This window comes from Protopterus annectens, chromosome 2.part0 (genome assembly GCF_019279795.1).
Source record: "Protopterus annectens isolate FY-2018-M chromosome 2.part0, PAN1.0, whole genome shotgun sequence".
In the NCBI taxonomy this organism is placed as follows: Eukaryota; Metazoa; Chordata; order Ceratodontiformes; family Protopteridae; genus Protopterus; species Protopterus annectens.
This window is the reverse complement of record NC_056728.1, coordinates 911,018,120-911,043,426: the sequence shown is the minus strand read 5'-3', so window position 1 is coordinate 911,043,426 and position 25,307 is coordinate 911,018,120. Positions and strand designations below refer to the sequence as shown.

The window sequence follows — 25,307 nt, the reverse complement described above, 5'->3', positions numbered from 1 at the left end:
ATAAGAATGGCTTCATTTCCTGTTACAGACCAGACAAACTCTGTATTTTTGCATGCATGTTTTTGTCTCCTTGCCGCAAGAATTAATGCCTTAACCTGAACTTTATGTGTATTGGTCTTTGAAGTTTTTTTCCTTTGACAGATTGGTCCTTCGGACCGGAAACCTTCACTTCACCCGGATCAGACAGGCCAGGTGGCGTGAAACTGTATGGGGAAGAAACCACATTGGTTCTTCTTATTTGAAAAGACCTCCGACTGAATTGTCATACAAAAGAGGCCAGCCACTTTCTGATCTGTGACTGAAGGGCGGGTTTACCTTGAACCAGGCGATCAATCACGAGGGCTCAGGTAAGATGAGATTTACCTTTTTCTGTTTTAGATCAGGGACTAGATTTGCATTGTTTTGTCAGGGACAAAAAGATTGCTTGTCTTGTCATAGATCAGGGAAACAGAATGGGTAAGGTAGTCATTCTGGAGAGACTATAAAAAATCCCGTGGTACCACGTAAAAGATAGGAAGGGTTACATAACATTTTTAAGGTAAGAACAAAATGAGAAATAAGTGCACAAAAAGATCCCAAACTCTGCCGTTAACCAAAGACGTGAAATATATGCAATCACAGCATGCCGATAATGGTAAATACTACTCAAAATGGGTTAACAAATTAGAAAACTCCTTGCTTATTAAACTTGTCAAGCAGCTTAAAACTGATTCCAGAGGTCAAGTAAAAAAGCAACGTAAATTAGGAATTCCTCAGGCACACAGGTGGATTGAGGAAGCAAACCGTAGGGAACAAAAGAGTAATAATTCAAAAGCAATGTTTTTAGATAAAGAGGATAATAACTTAGTAATAGCATTGGCCCCGACACCCCCTCTGCCTCCCTTACCAGAATATGAAGCGAGCGGACAAGCTGGTCCACCCCCACGATATCCTGCTATCCCTACAAAAGCAACACCGTTTGTTAGAGATCCTGTCGAGACCAGGTCTCGAACACGGGCAGGAAACTCAAAAGGAGACATTGAGTTTTATCAAATGGGTAGAAGTTCACGATATATGAGTGAAGAAGAAATATGCCCACTTATAGAAGTACCTAACCCTCAGGCAGGACAAGAAGGACAGGACCCAACTCTCTTAGTGTACAGACCGTGGACACCGGAAGATATCCGGAAAGCCACTGAGGGAATTCCCCATCCAAAAGTTAATTTTAAAAAATTTTTAGAAGACCTACAAGGCATGAGATTAAGTTATAACTTAAATGGAGAAGAAGTAGAAAAAGTAGTCAGACAAATCATGGAACCAGACTGGCACATGATCAGTGGTAACTGGAATCCCCGCAATGCAGAACACAAACCACTCCCACATAGTAGCCCAGAGCTAGACAACAGAGTGAAAGGTCTTACAGACTGAATCTCAGAAATGGAAGCCTAGGGCAGACTGGACTTGCATTAATCAATGCATCCAACAAGAAGGTGAAACTGTTGACAGATATTATGCTAGATTATTAGAGTGTTTTAATAACCATTGCGGAATGCAGGTACCTGAAGATCAAACACATGATTCCCCGTATGAACAGCAGTTAAAGAATGCATTTTTAAAAGGCAGTATTGCACCCATAAGCAGCTTTATTACAAAACACATGGTAGATCATCATACAAGTAGACTACAGTCACTACTTGAATATGCTAGACATGCCGAGAGGCATTTTCATAGCAAAAAGAAAAAGAAAGCCCAAGTATTTTCTGTAGAAGATGGAGCAGAAGTATATGTAGTACAGTCCGGGAAAAAGGGCAAGAAATTGCCCAGGGAAACAAACGGTCTGATCAACGATCAGAGGACTTTGAAGGGCAAAAGAAAAGGGGGGAGTGCTTTTGGTAAAAAGGGACACTTGGCAAGGGATTGCATGAAAAACAAGAAGGCAACTACGGAAGATAAGGAGGGTGAGGACTGACTATATGGTAGTCAGGAAACACTAGAAGGGGTTAGTGGAGAAAGGACAAATGAGAATGTAATAGAGGGAGTAGAGGATGTGACAGAAGAAATAGAGGAAGTACATGAAGTCACGGATAGTGAAGAAAATGAAATTTTGGACTTAGCTTTATTGAGCTTGGAGCTCTATTTAGCAGACACAAAACTAGAAGTCACACTCCTGGTAGAAGGGAGGGAAGTCACATTTTTGTGTGACTCGGGCATCACAGACCCTGGTGCATCCCTCCAAACTGCCAGAGAACTCAGAGTCATCTGATTACATATTAGTGAAAGCAGCTAATGGACAGCTGTATCGGGAGCCCCTCTCCCATAACATTGTAATAACTGATCCTGTTTCAGGATTAACCCAGAAAAGCAAAATTGTCATTTCTGCAAAATGCCCAGTAAACCTCTTGGGCCGAGACCTCATGCAGCTATTTGGCATAGCAGTAGTTCCAACTATGCAGGGTATGGAAGCACAGCGACAAATTGATACTTTTGCAGTGAGATCGGAGGGTGAAACATTTTATTGGTACAGCCAGGACTTGGTTACGACTGGTCCAGGGGCAGTGACCGAAGAGCTGATGAACGTAGCCATCAGCAAGTTCCCCTCCCTTGACATTGATAAACAACATTTGTTGCACTGTACTCTGTATTACTGTAGCACACCAGGACCTGATAAAGAATATGAGCAAGAGTTGTTTAGAAACCATGCAAACAGGTTAGTATTATGTAATCTGTACTGGGACCTAAAAGGGAACAGTGTAGTTAGCTGTTCATTACCCCAGGAGTTCTTTGCACTTTATAAATCTAATCGATTAACACATGTAAGCTTAACTAAGGACAAAAATGTAAAATGGGCAGACCTAGGAGAAAAAGTCACGAGGTGGGAAAAATAGACAGAGTTAGAACTGTCAGAACAGGGAGTACAAAAGCAGAAGTTAAATTGGATAACACAGACACACCCAGCTGTACACTTGCAGTCTAGTGAGGACAGCTGAGTAGCACTCTTACTAGAAGAGGAAGAGAATGCTTTATGGAGCATACCAGAAACTCTCTGGTTGACACGCAAATCAGATGTAGGACTTATTCGTAAATCAAGACCAGTTACTATTATGCCAAAGTCAGCATTTAGACCTCAAAAGAGACAGTATCCCTTGAGAAAAAATGCAGAGGTAGGAATCAAACCTATTATAGCAGCTTTACTTAAGGAAGGAGTACTGGTGGAATCTCCTGATTCACCATGTAACACACCCTTATTTCCTGTTAGGAAAGCAAATGGAGAATGGCGTTTGGTCCAAGATTTACAAGCTGTAAATGATGCAGTAATACCAAGGGCACCTACGGTGCCAGATCCACACACCCTGTTAAATGATTTAGAACCTCAGCAGAAATATTTTTCTGTGGTAGATATCAGCAATGCGTTTTTTTTCAATACCGATACACCCTGACAGCCAACATTGGCTTGCATTCACATTTCAGGGGAAAAGGTATACATACATGCGACTACCACAGGGATATTGTGAAAGTCCAACAATATTCTCACAAGAGATGGCAAGCAACTTGGCGGGATTTACCCCACCAAGAGGCAGTCAGATTTTGCTTTATGTTGATGACATCCTGCTGGCAGCCTCCACCCAGCAAGATTGTAAAGAGGATACCGTAGCATTGTTACAATTTTTAGCCACTCAGGGACATTAAGTAAATAAAAACAAATTGCAGCTTTGGAGAAAGCAAGTTAAATACCTAGGATATGTAATATCCAAAGAGGGCAGAACATTAGATGAAGACAGAAAAATAGCGATTTTACAAGCACCGAAACCTACTACCAAGAAGGAAATGATGTCCTTCCTGGGTACGACCAATTTTTGTCGGAGCTGGATTCCAAACTATGCTTTGGAAACTGCACCTCTGACTAACTTGATATACAAGAAGCCTATGGCAGCACAAGATTCATTACAATGGACACCAGAAGCAGAATCTGCTTTCTGTAAATTGAAACAGTTGATAGCATCGTCATTAGTTTTAGGATTACCAAACTATCATAAACGTTTTTTTCCAAACTGTAGATTGTAAGCAAGGTTATATGACATCAGTGCTAACACAACAGCATGGTGACAAGCAACGCCCCATTGCTTACTGTTAATCACAACTGGACCCAGTGGCGCAGTCTTTACCCCACTGTGTACAAGCAGTAGTCGCAGCTGCAATGGCAGTGCAGGCTTCGGCCTCAGTAGTGTTGTTCCACCCTGTCACATTGAGCATGCCTCATGCAGTCATGATTATTTTACTGCAAGAAAAAGTAGCATATCTTTCTCCTGCTAGGCATCTTTCCTGTATGACTATATTGTTGAGCCAGCCTCATATGACAATTGAAGGATGCACAACTTTGAATCCGTCTACCTTGCTTTCAACTCCTGCAGATGGCACACCATACAGCTGCCTGCAGCAGATTGAGCAAAAGACACTGCCTAGAAAAGATCTTGCAGATGTTCCCTTGAATGATGCCGAGGTGACATACTACGTGGATGGCTCATGCAAAAGGGGTCCCACTGGACAGAACCTAGTAGGATATGCAGTAGTTTCTGATACTGAGATTGCAGAAGCAAAATCTTTACCACACAACTTATCTGCACAAGCGGCAGAGCTGATTGCCTTAACACGGGCATGTATCTTAGCAAAGGGTAAATGTGTGAACGTTTTTACTGATAGCCAGTATGCTTTCTCTACTGTACATGTTTTTGCGCAACAGTGGAAAAATCGAGGAATGATAACATCTACTGGCAAACCAATCAATCATGCACAGTTTATTTTCGATCTTTTAGAATCTATTCAGTTACCTCGGAAAGTAGCTATTTGTAAATGCATAGCTCATACCAAGCAACAGGACAGAATTTCAAAAGGTAATGCAAGGGCTGATACAGCTGCAAAGCAGGCAGCTTCAGCTTTAGAAGTATTTCTTTTGAATGAGGAATTACAACCTTCTGAGATTTTAGACTTAGAAATGTTAAAAACAATGCAGACACTTACTATGCAAGTTGAGAAACAAAGATGGATAAAACGAGGAGCAATTCTCAAGGAAGGACTGTAAATCTCCAAAGAGGAAAAAATTATATTGCCATCTAACTTGTTTAGATATGCAGCTTTGTTGAGCCATGAGCAATGCCATGTCTCAACAGGGGGGATGGTACAGTTAGTGAACCGAGAGTTCACAACATATGGATTTATAAACTACACTAAAAATTTTTGTTTGTCATGTCAGGTTTGTAATAAACATCATGCACAAGGGGCGTTGAAGCCCAAGCAAGGGAGTTTCCCTACACCACCGTATCTGTTCCATACTATCTGTATGGATTTCATAGAATTGAACAAATGCAAAAATAAGAAGTATTGTCTTGTCATTGTAGATATGTTTTCCAAATGGGTGGAAGCTTTTCCGACCAAAAATCCAGATGCAGCTACTGTTGCGAAAACCCTTGTTAAAGAAATTATTCCTAGATTTGGCATACCAGAAAAGATCTACAGTGACAATGGCACACATTTTGTAAACCAAACCATACAACAATTGAGCAAGTATTTTGGGATTTCTTTAAAAAATCATTGTGCGTATCACCCTCAATCTGCAGGATTGGTAGAGAGGCACAATGGGACATTGAAGAACAAGTTAAGGAAACTTATCGAAGAGACACATAGAAATTGGGTGTACTGTCTGCCCCTGGCACTGTTGAGCATGAGAACTGTTCCAAATGCAAAGGGATTGACTCCTTTTGAGAAGTTATTTGGATGAGCGTATTATATACCTCAGTGGAAACCTCTCATGCCCGCAGACCAGGAGGCCGACTGTACACTTGCTGAGTGTATGAGGAAATTGTTGAATTCTAAACACCTTTTGCAGTTTAATTCTGTTTCAGATAAAGAACAAACCAGACCATCGGAAGCAGCAGTAGTAGTCCCATGCACACGGGTCTGGGTGAAAGTTATCAAAAAGAAAAACTGGACAATGCCGAAGTGGGAAGGGCCATACCAAATGCTACTGTCAACACCCACTGCAGTCAAGATCGCGGAGCGTGCATCCTGGATTCACCTGACACACTGTAAACTGGTTAAATACTTTGAGCTAGATAAAAATCTTGTTACTGTTACACCACAAGAGTAAAAATGACAAAATCCAGAGCAAACAGGAATGCAGAAGAACCACAGAAGTATTGCATGATCATCCTGTTAACTATACTGGTGACATTGATCTTTTTGTTGTGGCCTTTCCTTTTTCCAGCCACACAAGCTGAACTGAATAAACGTGATGTGTTACTTATAGACTGGCACCCGAACTTTAACACTTACCAAGCAATTAAATATGTGTATGCTGAGACTTTTAACATTTCAAATTGCTGGATTTGTACAGCTTTACTGACAGCATACGGGGGAATATTAATGACTGCAGTTACCCTAGGGGTCAATGAGAGCTGGGAAAATTTGATTTATGACACCACAACTGTTAAATCACAAGATAAAATAGCATTGCACTTGTCTGTTCCACAGAAGGGAAATGTGTGTTTTTACAAAAATTATACTGTTCAGGTGGGTTGGAGCAATTGCAATGTGACAGTTCGTTACAAATGTTACACTAAAGCAAATAATGCAGGTTCTTATTGTAATATAAACTATGATTCATTTCTTGAATTGATGCATAAAACAATTAATGAAGTACAACATAATGTTCTTTTTAAACAACTGTCTATAATTGATATAAAATGTGTCATGCAGGGCAAGTATATGTTAATAGCAAGGTTACTACTAAGGTAGAGGATTGTTATTTTGTGTGTGGCAAGAAAGGCATACAAATGGTTACCTGAGAATTGGTCCGGCAGTTGTTTTTTGGGTTACCTGGTTCTGGCCATACAACACACTGCAGTTTTACCTCGAGGTAACATTCAAAATGCATGAGAGGTCACCAAGAAACCTGTCTGGAAACCTGAGAATCCAGTCGGACAAATCGAGGCGGGCTGGAGAAACCATCATTCCATGGGCGATAAATTGACACATATGGACTTGAGTGATACTGTTATATCATGGGCAGGCATATTACCAGCATATGGAGCAGTGAAATCGATTTGGGAGCTGAGAAAACTGTCTAAACTCCTCGAAGTAATGAGCAATGCAACTTTTTCCGCTCTCAAATTAGTAACTGATGAACTGAATGCCATGAGAACTGTGGTGCTTCAAAACTGCATGGCTCTTGACTTCACCCTAGTGGCGAGAGATGGTACGTGTGCTTTAATCCAAGAAGAGTGCTGTTCGTACATTCCTGACAACCAGCATGAGATAGACAACCATCTTGAGGGGATTCAAGAAGTGTCGGCCATGACCAAACCAGGCCCAAACCCACTGACGGACTTTTTTCCAGAAATGGTTTGGGGGGTGGGGTACCATCCTAATGAACATCTTGATTGCCATTTGTGTAGGTATGCTCCTGTTGGGAGTATGTGTTTGTTGTGGCATCCCCTGCATGAAAAGCTTGATCAAAGATTTTATAGACCTGTTGGTTTCTGAAACCTTATATCAAAGTACTGAGTTTGAAGAACTGTTAAACACTGAAATGCTTTCATAAGTTGAACTGAATGACTCTCTTAACTGCAAATCCTGAATGGAAGAGGTTAAGAGAAGAAATAAACCGTTTATGCTTTTGAAAGTAGAATAAAAGTATTAATGGGGGGAAATGTTAGAAAAATATGTATTAATGTGTGTATTAGTGCTTTTAGAAGGCCCAAAAGGGTTAACACATTTATTCTATTTCATACTGCATAAATCCATATAAACTGCGAATGCTTTCTGACCTTGTATTTTGTCAGCACAGCTAAAATCTTGTTTATGTCTTAGGAAATTTTCTGAGGAGCAGATGATTTTCTGCTATGTCAGGAAAATAATGAGTACAACAATACTGCTTTCTATAATGTTATTAAACTTAGACAATTAGCCCTGTCTGTGCTATGAGAACATACACCGCTGCAGGAAGAATAGATAAGTAGAACAAAGACCGCTTGAAGAATATGAACTGTAATTTGTGTTTGCTTTGTGCTTGAATAAGCAGACTACCTTGAAATGTAACACAGCACTGTAGAAATAATTGTAACTAGCTAGTGGTCTTCAAGGCCATGTTATCTTTCAAGAAAAGTTTCTCACAAATTTAGAAATGTAATGTAATAGCAGAAAATATTGAACATCTGCTGTGAAAAACAATATTGTAGGCTTGTATTTGATTATGTCAGCTTTAGAAGGCAATGTCTTGTAAAACAGTATAAGAATGGCTTCATTTCCTGTTACAGACCAGACAAACTCTATTTTTGCATGCATGTTTTTGTCTGCTTGCCACAAGAATTAAAGTGCCTTAACCTGAACTTTACGTGTATTGGTCTTTGGAGTTTTTTTCCTTTGACATAGGGGCAATATTTAAAATCTGTCCCTATTATTGGGCCTCTGTCCCCCCATTATTTTGGCTTTGTCCACATTTTTAAGATATTGAGAGGTATAAATGATAGGTTTTCTGTCTTTTTTGCTGCTGCTTTCCTTTTTTTTTTTAAAGTGCAATGCTGTAGTCCAATACCACATACAACAAGACCCCAGCTATTTTCAGATTATTGCCCAGAGCTCTTCCCTTATTTAACATCTTTTCCCATTATCATAATTCAGGCACTTATAAAGGAGTTGCCTTGGATCTGCGGTGGTGGTGCTGCGGTAGCGTTGTTGCCTCACAGTAAGACACTGTCCGGTTTGATTCTCAGCTAGAGCGTCTTCTGTGTGCAGACATGCGTGAATGGGCATACCTTCATTGAAGGTTGTGCATCAGGGCTGGTAACTCGGCACGTAAAAGTCAACCACCAATCATTAGCGGACCGGAGTTCCGCTATGGTGACCCCTAACCGGGAAAAGCCGAAAGACACAACAACATAAAGGAGTAGCCTTGGGTATTTAGAGTTAAGTAGCCTCAAGGTGACTGTCATCACCATGTCCATTATTAGCTCATGACCTCCCCTAGCATCATCTTTAAGTGTTCTGTTATATAACCTTTGGGATAATTCCCGTCCACTTTTTTGGTCACATATCACCACATCCACTTTCACCTTCAAACCTGTGCCCACATCCTATATAAAACAACTCTTAGACAAACTTAAATTGTGCTGTTCTTCAGCCAATGACCCTACAAGTGAGTACCTAAAAAGAGCAGACAGTAGAATTGCATATCCAGTCTCAATCATTATAAATAGGTCAGTCCCGAAATCCCATGTTCCCTCTCTCTGGAGAAAGTCACACATTATCCCTCTGCACAAAGGAGGAAATTCAACAGACATTAATAACTTTAGAATCTATACTAGCTTCCTCAGCTAAGGACAACCATAAGGCATTCTTTAGTCACATCTGTAAAGTAAAAGGAAAGGCCTAGATTTGTGCAGAACTGGTCATTAATGATACCACATGTATTGAGCCTGTAGACATAGCTAACGTGTCGGCTGACAGGTTCTTTGAAACCTTCACTACCCTGTCCTTACCAGACGTACCCTATGACATCCATACCAACTGTCCCTTACCTTGTATCTCTAAAGAGTAGGTCATAAATGCCTACTCTAAGGCCAACAACACAGCATTTGTGGGACCTGATAACATCCCTGGCTGCATCCTACATTAGGTACTCTTTTCAGTCATAGTCTAAGCACTGGCTTCATCCCAGCTGAATGGAAAATGGCCACTATTATTCCCCTGCACAAAGGTGTTGCTTCCACTGGCCTAAGGAACTATAGACCTATTACCTTGACTAGAAAACTCCTGGCAAAAGATTCACGCACGCAGGACAATGTGCACGGCCCCAACCAACCAGTAAAATTCAAAAGAACGAGCCAGCACGTAAGAATCGCTCGTTAACAAAAAAGTTTATTTAACAAAAATACTACATATAATGGCAAAATACCATTATAAAAGCAAACCGGTTTCGGCTATCATATAGCCTTTATCAATGCTGCATGTTGAAACAGTTAAAAAAACTCACCACCACATGAGTACCATATTTATAGTACCCATTTAAAGGGGCATGTACCATAATTTGAAGGACACATATCATTTGGAGATACAAAAAAATTTTTGTAGAAATACAACAACACTGAGACAGACAAAATATATAATCATATAATACATGTGATTAAAAAATAAGGAAAAGAATAATATCCTTGCCAACATATCTCCGTTGTTGTTTCCATAAATCCTTATAAATATAACTTAATGTAATGTGTGGAAAACCTCATAATACAAATGGAAAATATCCACTAGAATGTATCCTGTATTATAATATTTATTTCAATAAATCATAATAAGTATGACTTAATGTTGTATAGGAAAAACCTAATGGTACATGAAAAACATCCCCACTAATATGTTTCCTTTATTAAAGTTCATGAAACAAAAATTGGTATAATCATAAATTATAAACTATTCCAAAGTGTTTAATCCAGGTCTGAATAAACCACCCAATTTTATGATCCACATGTTTTCCATCTGATTAAGTTTCTGATGCCATCCAGCTTTAAAACCCCTGTGTAAAGTTATCCTATCTATAATTACAAACTTAAAAACTGCAGATGGGTGCTCTATAGTATGTTTAAAGAGGGCATTGGCAACACGTTTATTTTTAATTGCACTTAAATGTTCCCCTATTCTAAATTTCACCGGCCTGGACGTCTGTCCAACGTAAAATGCAGAACAGGTGCAGGTTGCCAAATAAACAACCCAATCCGTGCTGCAATTAGCAAAAACCTTGATCTCAAAAATTCTAGGGGTGTTTTTACTAGTAAATTCTCTAGTTTTATTTAAATGTTGGCAGGCCGTACAATGACCACAAGGATAGCAGCCCATTAATATCTCCCCAGATAAAGTTCTTTGTTGTGGAAGACTTGGAATATATCTTTTGTAGTGTGCGAAATATGAATTCATATTTCTTCCCCGTCGATAGGAAAATTGACATTGATCAGGCAACACACTACTCAAAATATCATGTGACAAAAGAATTCCCCAATGTTGATTAATGAGGTCTCTAAAACGATTTGTGTTGGTACCATAAGTTGTTACCAGCCGTAAGGGTTGCTTGATTTTCTGCCTCTTAGAATCCTTATCATCTGATTTAGAACACAACAACTCCTGACGTGTTAGTCTGTTAGTTTGTTCTGCAACATTGGAAAGAAGTTGAGAATTGTAACCCCGTTGGGAAAACCTATGAAATAAATCGAGACTGGAATCAAGATATTCCTGATCAGATGAACAGATCCGTCTAATTCTCATAAATTGAGATTTTGGAATATTGCGGATGATGTGGCGTGGATGGGAACTGTTAGCATGTAATATAGTGTTGTATTTCGGGAATTTTCTATAAACAGTGGTAGACAAAGTATTATCTATGAGTCTTGCCACCTTAACATCCAGAAATACAATATTAGAATGTTCAATGTTAACAGTAAACCTAATGCCAAAAGAATTGTTATTCAGGTAATCCACGAACTGGCTTAACCCCTCCCTGTTACCACGCCACACCATCCAGCAATCGTCTAGGTATCTGCGCCAGATGTCCAGATGATGTAAAAATAAATTGTGCTGAGCATCATATATATACTTGGCCTCATAATACCCCATGAACAAATCTGCATAAATAGGTGCGAAGGAAGCACCCATCGCAGTTCCCTTAATTTGCCAATAAGCCTTTCCTTGATAATAAAAGATATTCTTACGCAACACCAATTCAGTTAATTTGATCAAAAAATTATTGAAGCTCATGGAATAAAGGTTAGATTTGTATAACCAATAAGAAACAGCCAGAATTCCCAGGTCGTGTGGGATGCTTGTATAAAGTGAAGCCACATCAAGTGTGCAAAGCAACCAATGTGATTCCAATTCAGAGTCATTGATAATATTAAGAAATTCGGTAGTGTCTTTGATGCGGGACCTAATAAAAATCAGCAGCGGCTTCAGATAGAATGTGAGAAATGCTGACAATGGTTCCGTTAGGGAACCCCTACCTGAAACAATTGGTCTACCCGGAGGATGTAATGGATCTTTATGTATTTTGGGTAGCATGTATAAGTATTGAGGAATAGGCTCCTCTACTTTGAGTTGTGTACCTACCTGCTGTGTAATAATGCCCTGTTGAACCGACATATGCAGAAATGCATCAATTTCTCTCTTGAAAGAAGGAGTGGGATCAATGCTTAATTCCATATAAAAACTGGAATCTGCTAGTTGCCGCAAAGCTTCCTGATTATATGTGGAATGATCCAAAATCACAACAGCTCCCCCTTTATCTGCCATAGTTATTACTATATTATGGTTATCCCTAAGTTCCATCAGAGCTTGCCTTTCTGCTGCAGTAAGATTGTTGTTAGTTGGCTCATACAAATTAGAATAATGTAGCTCATTCATTATGCATTCCCTGAAAATGGAAACATGTTTGTTCATGGGGGGAACAAAATCTGATTTCCCAAATCTAAAGTCAGATGACCTTTGAGTATTATCACAGTCTGCAAAAAATATTTTAAGGTTAAGTATTCTGCAAAATTCATCAACTTCTTGTAATAATTGATTTTCAGAAACCAATGAAGTAGGTACAAAGGTTAATCCTTTATTCAGAAGTTGTATGTGTACAGAAGAAAGTTCAAAAGATGAAATGTTATGAATGTTATTATTTACTTCACCATTTGTTGCAATAGGGATTGTAAGGTTAGATTGCTGGAACCTGGTTCTGTGTTTCCTGCCCCCCCCCCGCCTCCTACCCCTAACTCTAAAGGGGGTGGCTGTTTTCTTTTAGCAGCTGGGGACACTTGGCGTGGAAAACACTCCCCATCTGTAGCAGAGGAAGTGTCCTCCTCAGAGGTAGCATCAGACGTGGCCTTATGATGTCTCAAAATGGACCTTGGTCTTTTTTTGTTAGTATTAATATTTTTGAAATCCTGAAATCTAACTGATTTCTGGTTAACAAAAGGTTTCCCTTTTTCATAGTCCATAAGATCACGATTAAACTTATTGATTTTTCGTTTCATAAGCTGTTTTTCCAATATAGAAAGTTCCTTGGCCAGGTCTGAAACATGCTGTGTGTAAGACACTTCTTGTTTAAATTGTTCTACCTCCCCACACAAAGTTTGAATCTCTATAAGTTGACTTTGTATTGTCCTGTCATAATAACGCAATAAACAATCAACAAAATGCATAGATGATAAGTGTTGTGCTTCCGCCCATTCTCTAGACAATTCACTATCTATGTTAGCCACAAGGGGTTGTATACGAACCCTTAGTCCCCTCGGGGTAATATCTTTGGTTTTGTAGGCTTTGAAAAGTTTCAAGTGCCATACATTGGTACGTAAAGTTTTCATATGTCTGTTAAGCTTAGAGAACATAATGTTACATTGGGATTGACCATCTGGTATGGTATTAATGGGATCAGGTCCTGATGCAATATTTAGGCCAAAAACCTCTAAGTTATCCTGGTCAGCCGAAAGCCCCCTCAATATATCACTTATATCCATGGCTAAACAATATAGTTAAATAACCAAAGAGTGGTATAGCCACATAGAATTACCGAGTGACCACCAAATGCAAATTCACACTTTTAATAATCAGTATCTGATATCAGTAATAATGTCCATAAAAAAGGGTTAACATCCCACAAACCATGTAATTATACATTGATCATGTTGAAAAACTAAATATGATATAATTCCCTTACTATAAGTGGCCAAGAACAGAAACAATAGACCTTCGTCTCCAACTTGTTTATAAATATGATGATTTAAACTGCAATAAATGCAGACAAAAATACACAACTTATCCAAAAATGGATGTTAATAAACAAGATCCAAAAAGTTGTTAGATATTAAGTATTAAATCATCAAAAAAGGCCGACTTGCGTCTCTGCCTATCATACCATTATACTGTATATTGCCACCGTAAGAAAATAATAATCTGCCAAAATCAAAAAATATTGTAGATGTAACCCTTTATGGACCTTCACCTTGCAATACTTGATAGTTCCAATATATAGTGAATGAAAATCGTGGCAACTCAGAAAAATATGTCTGGCTTAGGACCCCTAAAAAATAGTATATATCAGGACCTGAGCCCATATTCCAGTAAAAAGATGTATATGTACAACTAAAGTCCCCAAAAGTGTATATAATTGGACAAATATGTCATAATCACTATGTTTCAATTTAGAAAAACTAAGTAAGTACCAACACCTTTATAGACAAGAGCCCATAATTTTAAAAAATATAATAAGGCCTCAATCATCCAATGATGTATCATACAAAACCTATAGCCCCTTATAGAAACCAAATGTCAACTGTATTATATTGACAAATTAGAAATACAAATATGTATTTTGTAAAATGTACATGATCCCCCAAGGGCGAACATACAGGGAACAACGTTCGTTCAAATGTCCCCAACAAAAATATGTGAACTGTTCGTTAGTTAAAGGGCAACATTAAGAGCCCCTAAGTAATAAACCAAGGAAATACGTGAAAAACATATAACTTGGCTACAACACAATATTCCAAGATCCTAACTAGATGTCATTAAACCCAGGCTAAAACGCCTTCAAAAATGTATTGCAAACGCCACAAGTATGTTAACCTATCAATATTCAATGTTCCATAATAACACATATAAGTAACACACATAAAAAATGTCTATTTACAAGACATTATATCAAATAACCAAAAGATAGTCCACAGTCTCAATCAACTTGAATGTTCCGTGTTCGTGAACGAACAACCAAATCCAAATGCTTAGTCCAGAGATATACTGATTGTAATTGGGCCCAAATTTCCACATAGAGCTCCAATATAATTCGACCGCATCCTTGTAATAGACATATAATTCCCAACACTAGAATCCAAAAATACGACCGAACCATGAAAAGTGATGAAATTTAAAAATAAACCATGTCCCGGACCAAAAAACAGTATCTTAGTTAAGTCCCAGAGGCCAAACTGAAATTCGTGAAGGTCGTCAGTTCTTTTCAAACCTTATGAAAACCGGAAAACTTTAGTTGAAAAATTGTGGACCAACAATGCTTCCATGAACAAACGCTATCAAAATACAGCTGATGGTGAATCCCCAACTGCTCCAACAGCCACGAAATAACAGAAAGTGTATTTGAGCAATCCAAGTGTCCCCAGCGCAAAAAAGAAATGTGTAGAAAACTCCTGGCAAAAGATTCACGCACGCAGGACAACGTGCACGGCCCCAACCAACCAGTAAAATTCAAAAGAACGAGCCAGCACGTAAGAATCGCTTGTTAACAAAAAAGTTTATTTAACAAAAATACTACATATAATGGCAAAATACCATTATAAAAGCAAACCGGTTTCGGCTATCATATAGCCTTTATCAATGCTGCATGTTGAAACAGTTAAAAAACTCACCACCACATGAGTACCATATTTATAGTACCCATTTAAAGGGGCATGTACCATAATTTGAAGGACACATATCATTTGGAGATACAAAAAAAAATTGTAGAAATACAACAACACTGAGACAGACAAAATATATAATCATATAATACAAAATGGACCTTGGTCTTTTTTTGTTAGTATTAATATTTTTGAAATCCTGAAATCCAACTGATTTCTGGTTAACAAAAGGTTTCCCTTTTTCATAGTCCATAAGATCACGATTAAACTTATTGATTTTTCGTTTCATAAGCTGTTTTTCCAATGTAGAAAGTTCCTTGGCCAGGTCTGAAACATGCTGTGAGTAAGATGCTGCTTGTTAAATAAATATTATAATACAGGATACATTCTAGTGGATATTTTCCATTTGTATTATGAGGTTTTCCACACATTACATTAAGTTATATTTATAAGGATTTATGGAAACAACAACGGAGATATGTTGGCAAGGATATTATTCTTTTCGTTATTTTTTAATCATATGTATTATATGATTATATATTTTGTCTGTCTCAGTGTTGTTGTATTTCTACAAAAATTTTTTTGTATCTCCAAATGATATGTGTCCTTCAAATTATGGTACATGCCCCTTTAAATGGGTACTATAAATATGGTACTCATGTGGTGGTGAGTTTTTTAACTGTTTCAACATGCAGCATTGATAAAGGATATATGATAGCCGAAACCGGTTTGCTTTTATAATGGTATTTTGCCATTATATGTAGTATTTTTGTTAAATAAACTTTTTTGTTAACGAGCGATTCTTACGTGCTGGCTCGTTCTTTTGACTATTACCTTGACTAGCCTTATCTGCAAGGCCATGGAGCAAATCATCATGGACCTTATCAACAAAAATATAGGTAATCTCCAAACACTTGACCCTACTCAGTTTGGATTTGTCAAAGGGAGATCATGCCTGTTAAACCTGGTGCACTTCTTTGAGACAGTCACCAAGGCCCTGGATGAGGGGAAATCTGTGCATACAGCCTACCTTGACTTAACCAAGGCTTTTGACACTATCCCCCACTCAGGCATCATTGACAAACTCACCCAGCTAGGTATCAACCCTTATATCATTAGATGGGTCACTAACTGGCTCACTGATAGAACACATATAGTTAAAATAGGGGAATCCATGTCTAATAGCAGACCTGTAACCAGTGGTGTTCCACAGGGATCAGTCCTGGGACCTCTACTGTTTGGAGTCTGTTTCTCCAAAGTATAAGCGAAAACTAAAGGTCTGTGGCTGACAAAGTTTGCTGATGTCTGCAAACTGAGAGCAGTTGTAGAATCTCCAAATGATGTCAACATCCTACAGGTGGGTCTTACACAAACAAATGATTGGTGCCAAAGTCATGACCTTGAACTCAATGCAAAAAAAGTATTACCATCCCTTTTGATACGAGCAATGTTCCTGCTAACAACCACATCAGTAGCAACACCCTAAGTATAAACTCAGTGTTGAGAGACCTGGGCACAAAGGTGCAACCTTACCTTTGATCACCATGTCCCACAGTGGTAAGAAGGGAATTCTGTGTTGCTCATCTCATAAGTAAGGGCATTGCCTCCAGAAAAGAAGAAGTTATAACCTCCCTGTACTCTTCCTCATCAGGCCAATAAGTGAGTACAACACCCCTTTTGGTATGTACCTTTCCAAGCACCTGCAGCAATTGGAGAAGCCACAAAGGTTCCTCAAAGGAAAATTCAAGGTCTTCAACATCTGTCCTATGTGGATCATCTGACATCATACAGACTACTCATAGGCGATCTCTGCCTTGCATATAAGACCATCTTTGACCCTGCTTTATTGGAAATGCTACATATCCGTAAGTCAAATGGTACACAGGTTGCTAACTCTAAAGACCTTAACCTGGTACTTGACATTAACAGAATCTGTTGGAGGGATGGATTTGTCTCCCAGAGGTTACCACACATTTGGAACAGACTCCCACTTTATGTAAAGCAGGGCATCTCACTGGCCCTCTTCAAGCACATCTGGACGATTGGATGGGTAACCATAAATTCACTTCAGGGGTTCCACCTGTGTCCTTCTTGAACAGGGGCATTAGGTGCTGATTGTGGAAGTAAGGGTAGAACATGGCTAGGCTTGTAACAGCACTAGGGTCATTAGCCTAGTAACTTCCTATGATCCTATGACCTATAGCAATCTTACCCTCACCAAAAAACTTGAAAAATGCATTCAAAAAACAATTTCTGGACTATATCCTGCAGGAAGAACTCTTATCCCCTATACAACTTGCTTTCATACTTCTCATAGTACTGACATTGCCCTTCTAATCTGTATAGATACTGTCACTAAAGCTAGAAATAATGGCAAACTAGTTTCTTCATTATTTCTAGACTTGCCTAAAGCCTTTGGCAGTGTCACAGCAAACTTCTACTTCAAATATCTTCACAAGGTCTCTCTCAGCACACCATTCTTTGTCCAAAATTAGCTGTTCAAGAGGTATCAGTCATTAAAATGGCACTCCACCCTCTCTCCTTACTTCCCAGTCACCACATGTGTACCACATGGCTCTATCGTTGTCCCCTCCTCTTTAACATTTTCACCAACGCCCTCTATACCCTCCCACACAAAAGACCACCCTAATAAAATATGCAGATAATTCCACTCTCATTTGCATATCTGACAACATGGTACGGCTTCAAAAAATTACTCAGGAAGATTTACCAGCCACTGAAACATGGCTTTGTAACTTACATCTCATGCTTAACCCAAAAAAGACCAAACTTCTACTTTTTTTCCCCAAATCCCTCCCTCATGAAAAAACAAAAGACTGATGGCTTGATGATGTTATGCCAGGCTCCATTTTCCAGATCATCCGTTTTAGTGTCAAAGCTGAGAGAGGGAGGAATACATCTGAGTGGAATTTCCTTATAGATACTAAATCCATTGCAAGTTTATCCTGTTGCTGAGCTGTTAGCAGTGCCTGCATGTTGTCCAGTTGAGATTTCATGGTTAGAAGTGGTGTTTTTAATTTGTACAATGCCTAAAGCTGTTGGGTTTATCAATGTCAGAGTTTCGAGGGCTTACCTTATCCCTTTGATGTCTTCAGCAGTCTAGGTAAGTCTATATTAAGAGCGTGCTTTTTCACACCAAAGGTATTCAGACATTATTAATCAGTATGACCAAATCACCTAGAGCCATATTTTCCACTGTCAAGTGGCCAGTCCTGTCATGGTGAGCAATCTGTCATACATGTTCTCCTATCATGAAAATACTGCACACCACAGCAGATGCGTGGTTGCTTTATACAACTCTTCTCACTATAGGACACCATGTAGAGTCTGTGATGCTGCCAAACTTGGAGAAAGCATATGACAAGATCTCAAGAAAGCTTATTTGGTCAGTCCTGTGTTGGTTTGAAGTCCCAGAAACATTGGTAGAATTAGTGCAAGCCAATGACTCAAGTGCGAACAGTGTTTGGTCTTACAGAGGAGTTTCCACTGGGAGTAGGTGTGCATCATGGTTCAGCACTGAGCTCACTGCTGTTTATACTGGTGATGGACTACATTAGCAAACAGACTGGAGGGTTACAGATCAAAAAAGTTGCTGTATGCAGACAATGTGGCATTTCAGGCAGACTCTGAGCAAGAACTTCAGCAAAGGATGGGGGAATGGAATGCAAAACTGAAGGCACATGGGGTGAGCTGAGTACAGATAAGACAGTTGTAATGGCAGCAAATGGTAGAGTTCAGAAGAAGCTGAGAATTGAGAGATAATGGAAAATAGTGAAACAGGTTAACAGCTATAAGTATCTAGAAGGGTGGTTGAGAAGAAGGTAGTCTGAATGAGGAGGTGAAAGCTAGAATCAGAGAGGCTGCACCCAACTAACACAATGTGTCAGGTGTAGTATATGACAGAGGAATGCCAAAGAAGCTAAATGGTATAGTGTACAAAACAGTGGTGAAACCAGTACTATTGTATGGTATAGAAACCTGGGCAGTAAAGGCAGAGCAGCTGAGGAAACTAGAGACGATGGAGATGAAATGCCCTAGGTGGGTGGTAGAATGCACACTGTGGGACAGATGAAGAAATCAGGACATAAAAGCAGAGGCCAATGTAGCTCCAGTTGCAGAAAAGGTCATAGAACAGAGAACAGATTACAGTGGTTCAGGCTCATGTGCAGAAAAACAGAAGGCAATCTGGAGAAGAGAATTTGGGACAGACAGAAAGATGGCAAGAGGAAACAAAGACATTCAGCAAAGAGGTGGATTGATTGTGTGGGAAAAGACCTGTGACAGTCAGGTAAGAATGTCAAAGAAGTGAGGAGAGTGGCATTGAATAGAGAGAGATGGCAACAGATGACATGACACCCTGACCCCTTGCAGAAAATTGGAAAAAGGAGGTGGATGATGATGATGAAGGGTATTCAGATTACAGTGAACAAGTAAAGTTGTATACCAATAATACATTAAGAAAAATTATTCTGCTTTCAGTAACTGTGTACGCTAATACCGAAAAGCATCAGGCCTTTATTTGTAGACAAAAATGTGCATACTGAATTTGAAACCAGACTAGACCAATCAGAAGTGGAGTTTACAAGTCAAAACATGTCTGCCATTAGCATGAGCAGCTGCACATTCCCCTGTCCATTACAGACATTTGTGCAGCTAACAATTTGTCTTCATTCGCTAAACTGACAACTGTTAGTTGGAGTTTCATTCCAGGAATCAGGCAATCTTCAACACTAGGGTGTCCCAGAATCTGGCTTTTTGATATGCATGTTGTTGCACCTTGTGGTTCCTGCCTCTCCAAGAGTTTCGTTTGGTACCATTTGTGATTTTTTTCAACCATTATCTTGTACAGACAAGACATTTAAATAAGGTAAAATATACATAATGATATACTATTTCATTTACACTTCAGTAGTGCCATCTCTTATTTATACATATACTTATCTTCCCACAGCTTTCTGTTTTGAATGGTCCTTCCACCCACCCTTCTTTAGTATGTTTTACAGGTGTGCTTACTCTAGTTCCATGGGTTAGGACTGAATTCATGCAGCTGGGTATATTCTGCTGAACCATATAATGGCTTCAAGCACTGAAGCTAGAAACTGAAAGAACTCATCTGAGAAGAGGGTCTTCCACAGATTGCGTCAGGGTAGATGGCAGTCTTTTTAGTGATCAGCTGATAAGTGACTTCCATGTATCTGTTATTTTTTTTGTATTTTCATTAATGTGGTTAAGTGTTGTTAGAAAATCATACTCCTTGAAGTTTGATTAGGTGCAATACATCACAGCTACCAGCTAGCTTCTTTTAGGTTTCTAGCAATACCTGCTGCCCTTACTCAATTCATAAAAAAAAAAAAAAAAAAAAACTTTTGATGCTACTCCAAATATGCATGAATTTAGAATTCTGTTTTTTTTTCTTCCAGATAATACCACAGGACAATGTTACTAGATCTGCTGTGACCTACAGTTACATTATCCATGAAGACTCCGTACCTACAGTTATTAGTAATAATGTGTTACAGGACTATTCTGACCCATATGAGTGGGCTTTGAAGAGATGGTCCCTGTGCTCCAAGCCTTGTGATGGAGGTAAAAATGGTCTTCCAATATTTATATCTGGCATTAGGGACATAGAATATATGATGCAACTCTGTTTTTCTTTACAGTTTCACTGTATTTGCAGTTCCTGCATGGTGTCAGACCTGCTGTGTGTAACATTTAATCCATCCCTATTTAACCTCACATTTTGGCTGAACCAAGTGGGTCTTCTCTGTATTAAGTACTTCTTCCTGCAGACCAGGACAACAAGAGCTGAATGTCTGATGTGAGGATAGGCAGACACAGTAAGTGTTGACAGCAGTAAAGAAACCATCTTTCCAGTGCATTTCATTCAGAATTAGATATGCTTCCCAGCAAGCACCCTTGTTAAGTACACCCCACATCTTTACGTTCACCACCATGGTTATTTTATATATTGTTGAATTATTTTCTTTTTGATCTGGTTTCAGGAGATTTTATTTTTGTTTTGAAAACTACTTCTTATATTCTCCATTTCTTTGAAAGCTGTTCTGTTTTATTTTCCTGCTACTTTTCTTTCTCTCCCCTCTGCAAGATTATACTTGCTACACAAAACAGTATCCAGTGATCCATACTGTATATCAGCTTATGGACTTTCTGTACAAAATAATAACACATGCGTCTGTTTCTGCGACTGATACAACTTTGGATACATGTCATCATCTGTATAACCCTACAGAAATGTCATTTCCTGTTTCGTCCCTTCCCTTTGTTTCCCCTTATATGTGATATTGCAGATTTGTTGTTTTCACTAGTATTTCACCTTACCGTGTGTTTTGTCATCTTTAGAGTAAATCTTTATCTGGTTTGCAGATGGCCATGCTTTTCTTAGTTATTCTAGAACTGACTTTGAGCAGGATCAATTTCAAGCTGGTGTGAAGTATGAAATGTACCCCATGCAATGATGTACACTTCAGTATAAATTCTGTTTTGCCTATGGTGCAGCAACCTTGGAGTCCATTATATTTGTAAAGGATTGTAGCAGCCTTGACTTCTTGAATATGGGGTTTTGCCCTCAATAGAAATCATACTGCTCAACCTCTTAGTGTAAAAAAAAACAGACTGGGGGAACAAATAACCAAAAATAGGGACAGATTTTAAATATTGCCCTTATAAACTTAGAAAGTTGCTAGAATAACAGGATTTGTCTTAGCAGACATTTTTTTCTGAAGGATATGAAGTCTGAAACAAATATATATCATTATTTAGTGACTTCATTCTTGAGATCATTGTAGTGATTTGCCAGGAAATCACAAATTTTATGTGAAACAGACCAAAAATATGAGGTAAAAATGTATACAGTTTCGAGGTATGATAGACATTCAGTTTTTTGATTCTGCTGCATACTTTATTTTATTCTTATTTTGTTTTTGTTTACCGAGTTTCTCCAAATGAGTTTCATTAAAAAAAACCTTTTCAGCAGAGGCCCTGGGAGAAAAGCTCCAACATATTTGTATGAAAAAGAGAAAACTATTACAGTATGGAAGATACACATGAACATTTAGCATTCAAAGAGGTGTATTAGTGGGTTTGTAAGATAGATAATATATGTGATTGCTGTTTAGAACTTCAAAGAAATAGAGGTGAGAGAAGGAACCAAGTTTGACAGAAAATATTTAATATTTTAATTAAGAAGTGAAGTGTAAAGCAGTTTTAGACAACTATATCAGACGTGTAAAGGTGGATGGTGAACAGTGTCACAAGACAATTTAGATAACTGGGCAATGCTAATAAAAAAGTTCAGGTATTGATGAAAACTTGTGAGGCATAGGATTCTGAATGAAGAGAAACTGCTTGATGATTTGTCAAGATGAAGATTACAGTGGCATTTATTCTGGAAATGCACAAGAGCAGATGTGTTGATTTCATAGCTGAGGTTTTAGTTGTGTTCTAAATAGGCATGCATTCTGAATGAATTTCAGTGGTAGTGAGATGTGGTTCTATAGTTTACCTACATTATTTGAATACAGAGAGTTAGCTGCAGTATTAGATGATTGGTCATAGTGATTAGTGTATTTTCTCTAAAGCAGAAAATTCGACTGGGGAATAGTCTTGTATTAAGTTATTAAAAGCTGGGCAGTTTTCTGGCTTATAGAGAAGCCTGTGTATTGTAGTTAGCTGAAAAAGTGCTAGGTGGTAGATGTGCTTCAATACAACTGTTTCAGTATTGCCTGTAGGATCTCCTGCTAAAGATAGCCTAATGTCTGGCCAGTGTATCAGAGTCTTTATTACATATACGTATGTCAGAAGTATGCTCCCTGTGCAAGTGTAGAGCATAAAGCTGATATATGAATGCTCCCAACCTAGGACATTGTTGCTGTTAGTCTAAACACTATTATCGTACATCAGTCTGAACATCCTTCACTTTGCTGGTTTTACTGAGCCTACATCTTTCTTCCATTTCCATTTATCTTAAGAACCAATGTCTCACGCTACCATGGCAGAATTCACTTGCCCTTAAGTACAATTGACACACAAGAAGGCAGCCAAGAAGTCTAGGCCTGTGCCTGCTTTTGTCCAGTCACCACAGGACATCACTCTTGAGGTGAATAAGAACCTGGAGGACAGTCTGGTATTGCCATTAGTTTCTTCTGCAATGACCTTTTTAGAGGCCAGCATAGAACCTGCTCTTGCACATCCTCAGAAGCCTTGCAAACATCTGCCACAGATGTTGTGGGGGAACCATGGCTGATAATCTATGAGGGACCTAAAAGAATTCCTCAGATCCTTGTTAAGGAAGAGGTGCCAGGTACCTTGATCAAATCCAGGCAGGGGTCCGAACCATCACGTTTTGTCAAGATGGGCACTCCCTTAAAGAAAAGACAGAATTGTAAACATACGGCGTCAGCTGCCACAGATCCACAAAGAGAATGGAAGGTCTTCAGTCAAGGCTTGTTCAATGCTTTGATGGCTTTAAAACTTTCTCAGAGGGTTTCAGTTCCTGCACCCCTGTGGTCTTCTACTCCCAACTGGGCAAGGAACCCTGAGTCCTCAGATGAGGATTGTGACTCTGATGCTGACTCTTTAGCCTACTCCTCATAGCTGCCCTCTCCTTTTGGCTATGGGTTGGAGGAGAAGGAATCTGTTAGTCCCAATTCTCCCTTGGAGGAACTATCCTTTGGAGACACATTCCTGCAAATGATGGAACATTTCAAGTGGGATTGCTCCCAGGTCTCAGATGTCCAGCACAGGTATTATGAGTTGCTACAAATGGACCTTATTTGCTGCTTCCTTGGCACCAGACTCTCAGACTCCAGCTCCTAAGACACTTAACAAGTTCTATGATGTGCCAGATGCCTGCAAGTTTTTATACAGGTGCACTTCATCTGATTTAGTGGTGATTTCTGTGTCTATTGATAAGACTCCTTTGTGTTGTCCTCTTCTAAGCTCATTCCCCTTGGATAAGGGCAGTAGAGCTATGGAGAGGATTGGTAAGAAAATATACACTTGTGCTACCTTAGCCTTTAGGACTATAAATTACCAGACCCATATGACAAGATACATTTTGTCTCTTCTTTCCTAGATTGGGAAGATTGTCTCCAACATGCCTGACCATGAGGGTAAAGTCTCAACTCTCACCCACCTATCACTCTTTAAAGTGCAGATATGATGCTGCTTTTGCCTCCTCTAAGGCTGATGCCTCTGGCTGTGTGGTGAGGTACTGTTGCTGGCTTCACCTTCAAGCCTTTCCAGTTGATATTAAAGCTAAACTCCCAGTATGAGGGTATGGCTAATGTAAATTTGGCATTGTGTTCAGACCTACAGTTGTACACCATGACTGAAATAGTGCAGAAATCAGTTCAAAGATAAGTTCTGCTGCTCAATTGCAGAACAATGGGATTGGAATGTACACATTTTTTATTGTGTACATCTATTGTCTATCGCAAACGTAGGGCTATTAATGTCGGCAAAGAGTGAGTCTGCATGCTTGTGTGTGTGTGTGTGTGTGTGTGTGTGTGTGTGTGTGTGTGTGTGTGTGTGTGTCATGCCAAAACCCAACGTTCTTGCCACTAATCCACATATGCAGACATTTACCAACATTGAATCTACTCAGTCCACATCAGTCAGCTTCAGCGCAATAATCGCAGGCAGATAACTCTTTTGGGGACCTTCCTTTGAACATTTTTATGTCTGTCATTAGAAAAGGAAAGCTGCCAGATACACACAATAATTGAGTTGTTTGTTCTGCTTAGTAGCTGAATACTGTGTAAAGTACTGTAGCATTGTCAAACATTCACTTCCAAGACTATCAAAAGAAGAATTATATCCCACAGGACTTATGTAGAAAACAAACATTTTTGT

At 39.1% G+C, this 25,307-nt stretch overlaps 1 protein-coding gene across 2 annotated transcripts in view; it reads left to right on the top strand.

The window, feature by feature from the left end:
- The window catches only part of ADAMTS3 (ADAM metallopeptidase with thrombospondin type 1 motif 3), a 3,677,303-nt gene that overhangs the window by 2,532,008 nt on the left and 1,119,988 nt on the right, over positions 1 to 25,307 (top strand). For both annotated transcript variants that reach the window (XM_044061162.1, XM_044061161.1), the window contains one exon: positions 20,852 to 21,017. In XM_044061162.1, coding sequence (XP_043917097.1) covers positions 20,852 to 21,017 — 166 coding nt within the window. The remainder of the gene's footprint in view (positions 1 to 20,851; positions 21,018 to 25,307) is intronic.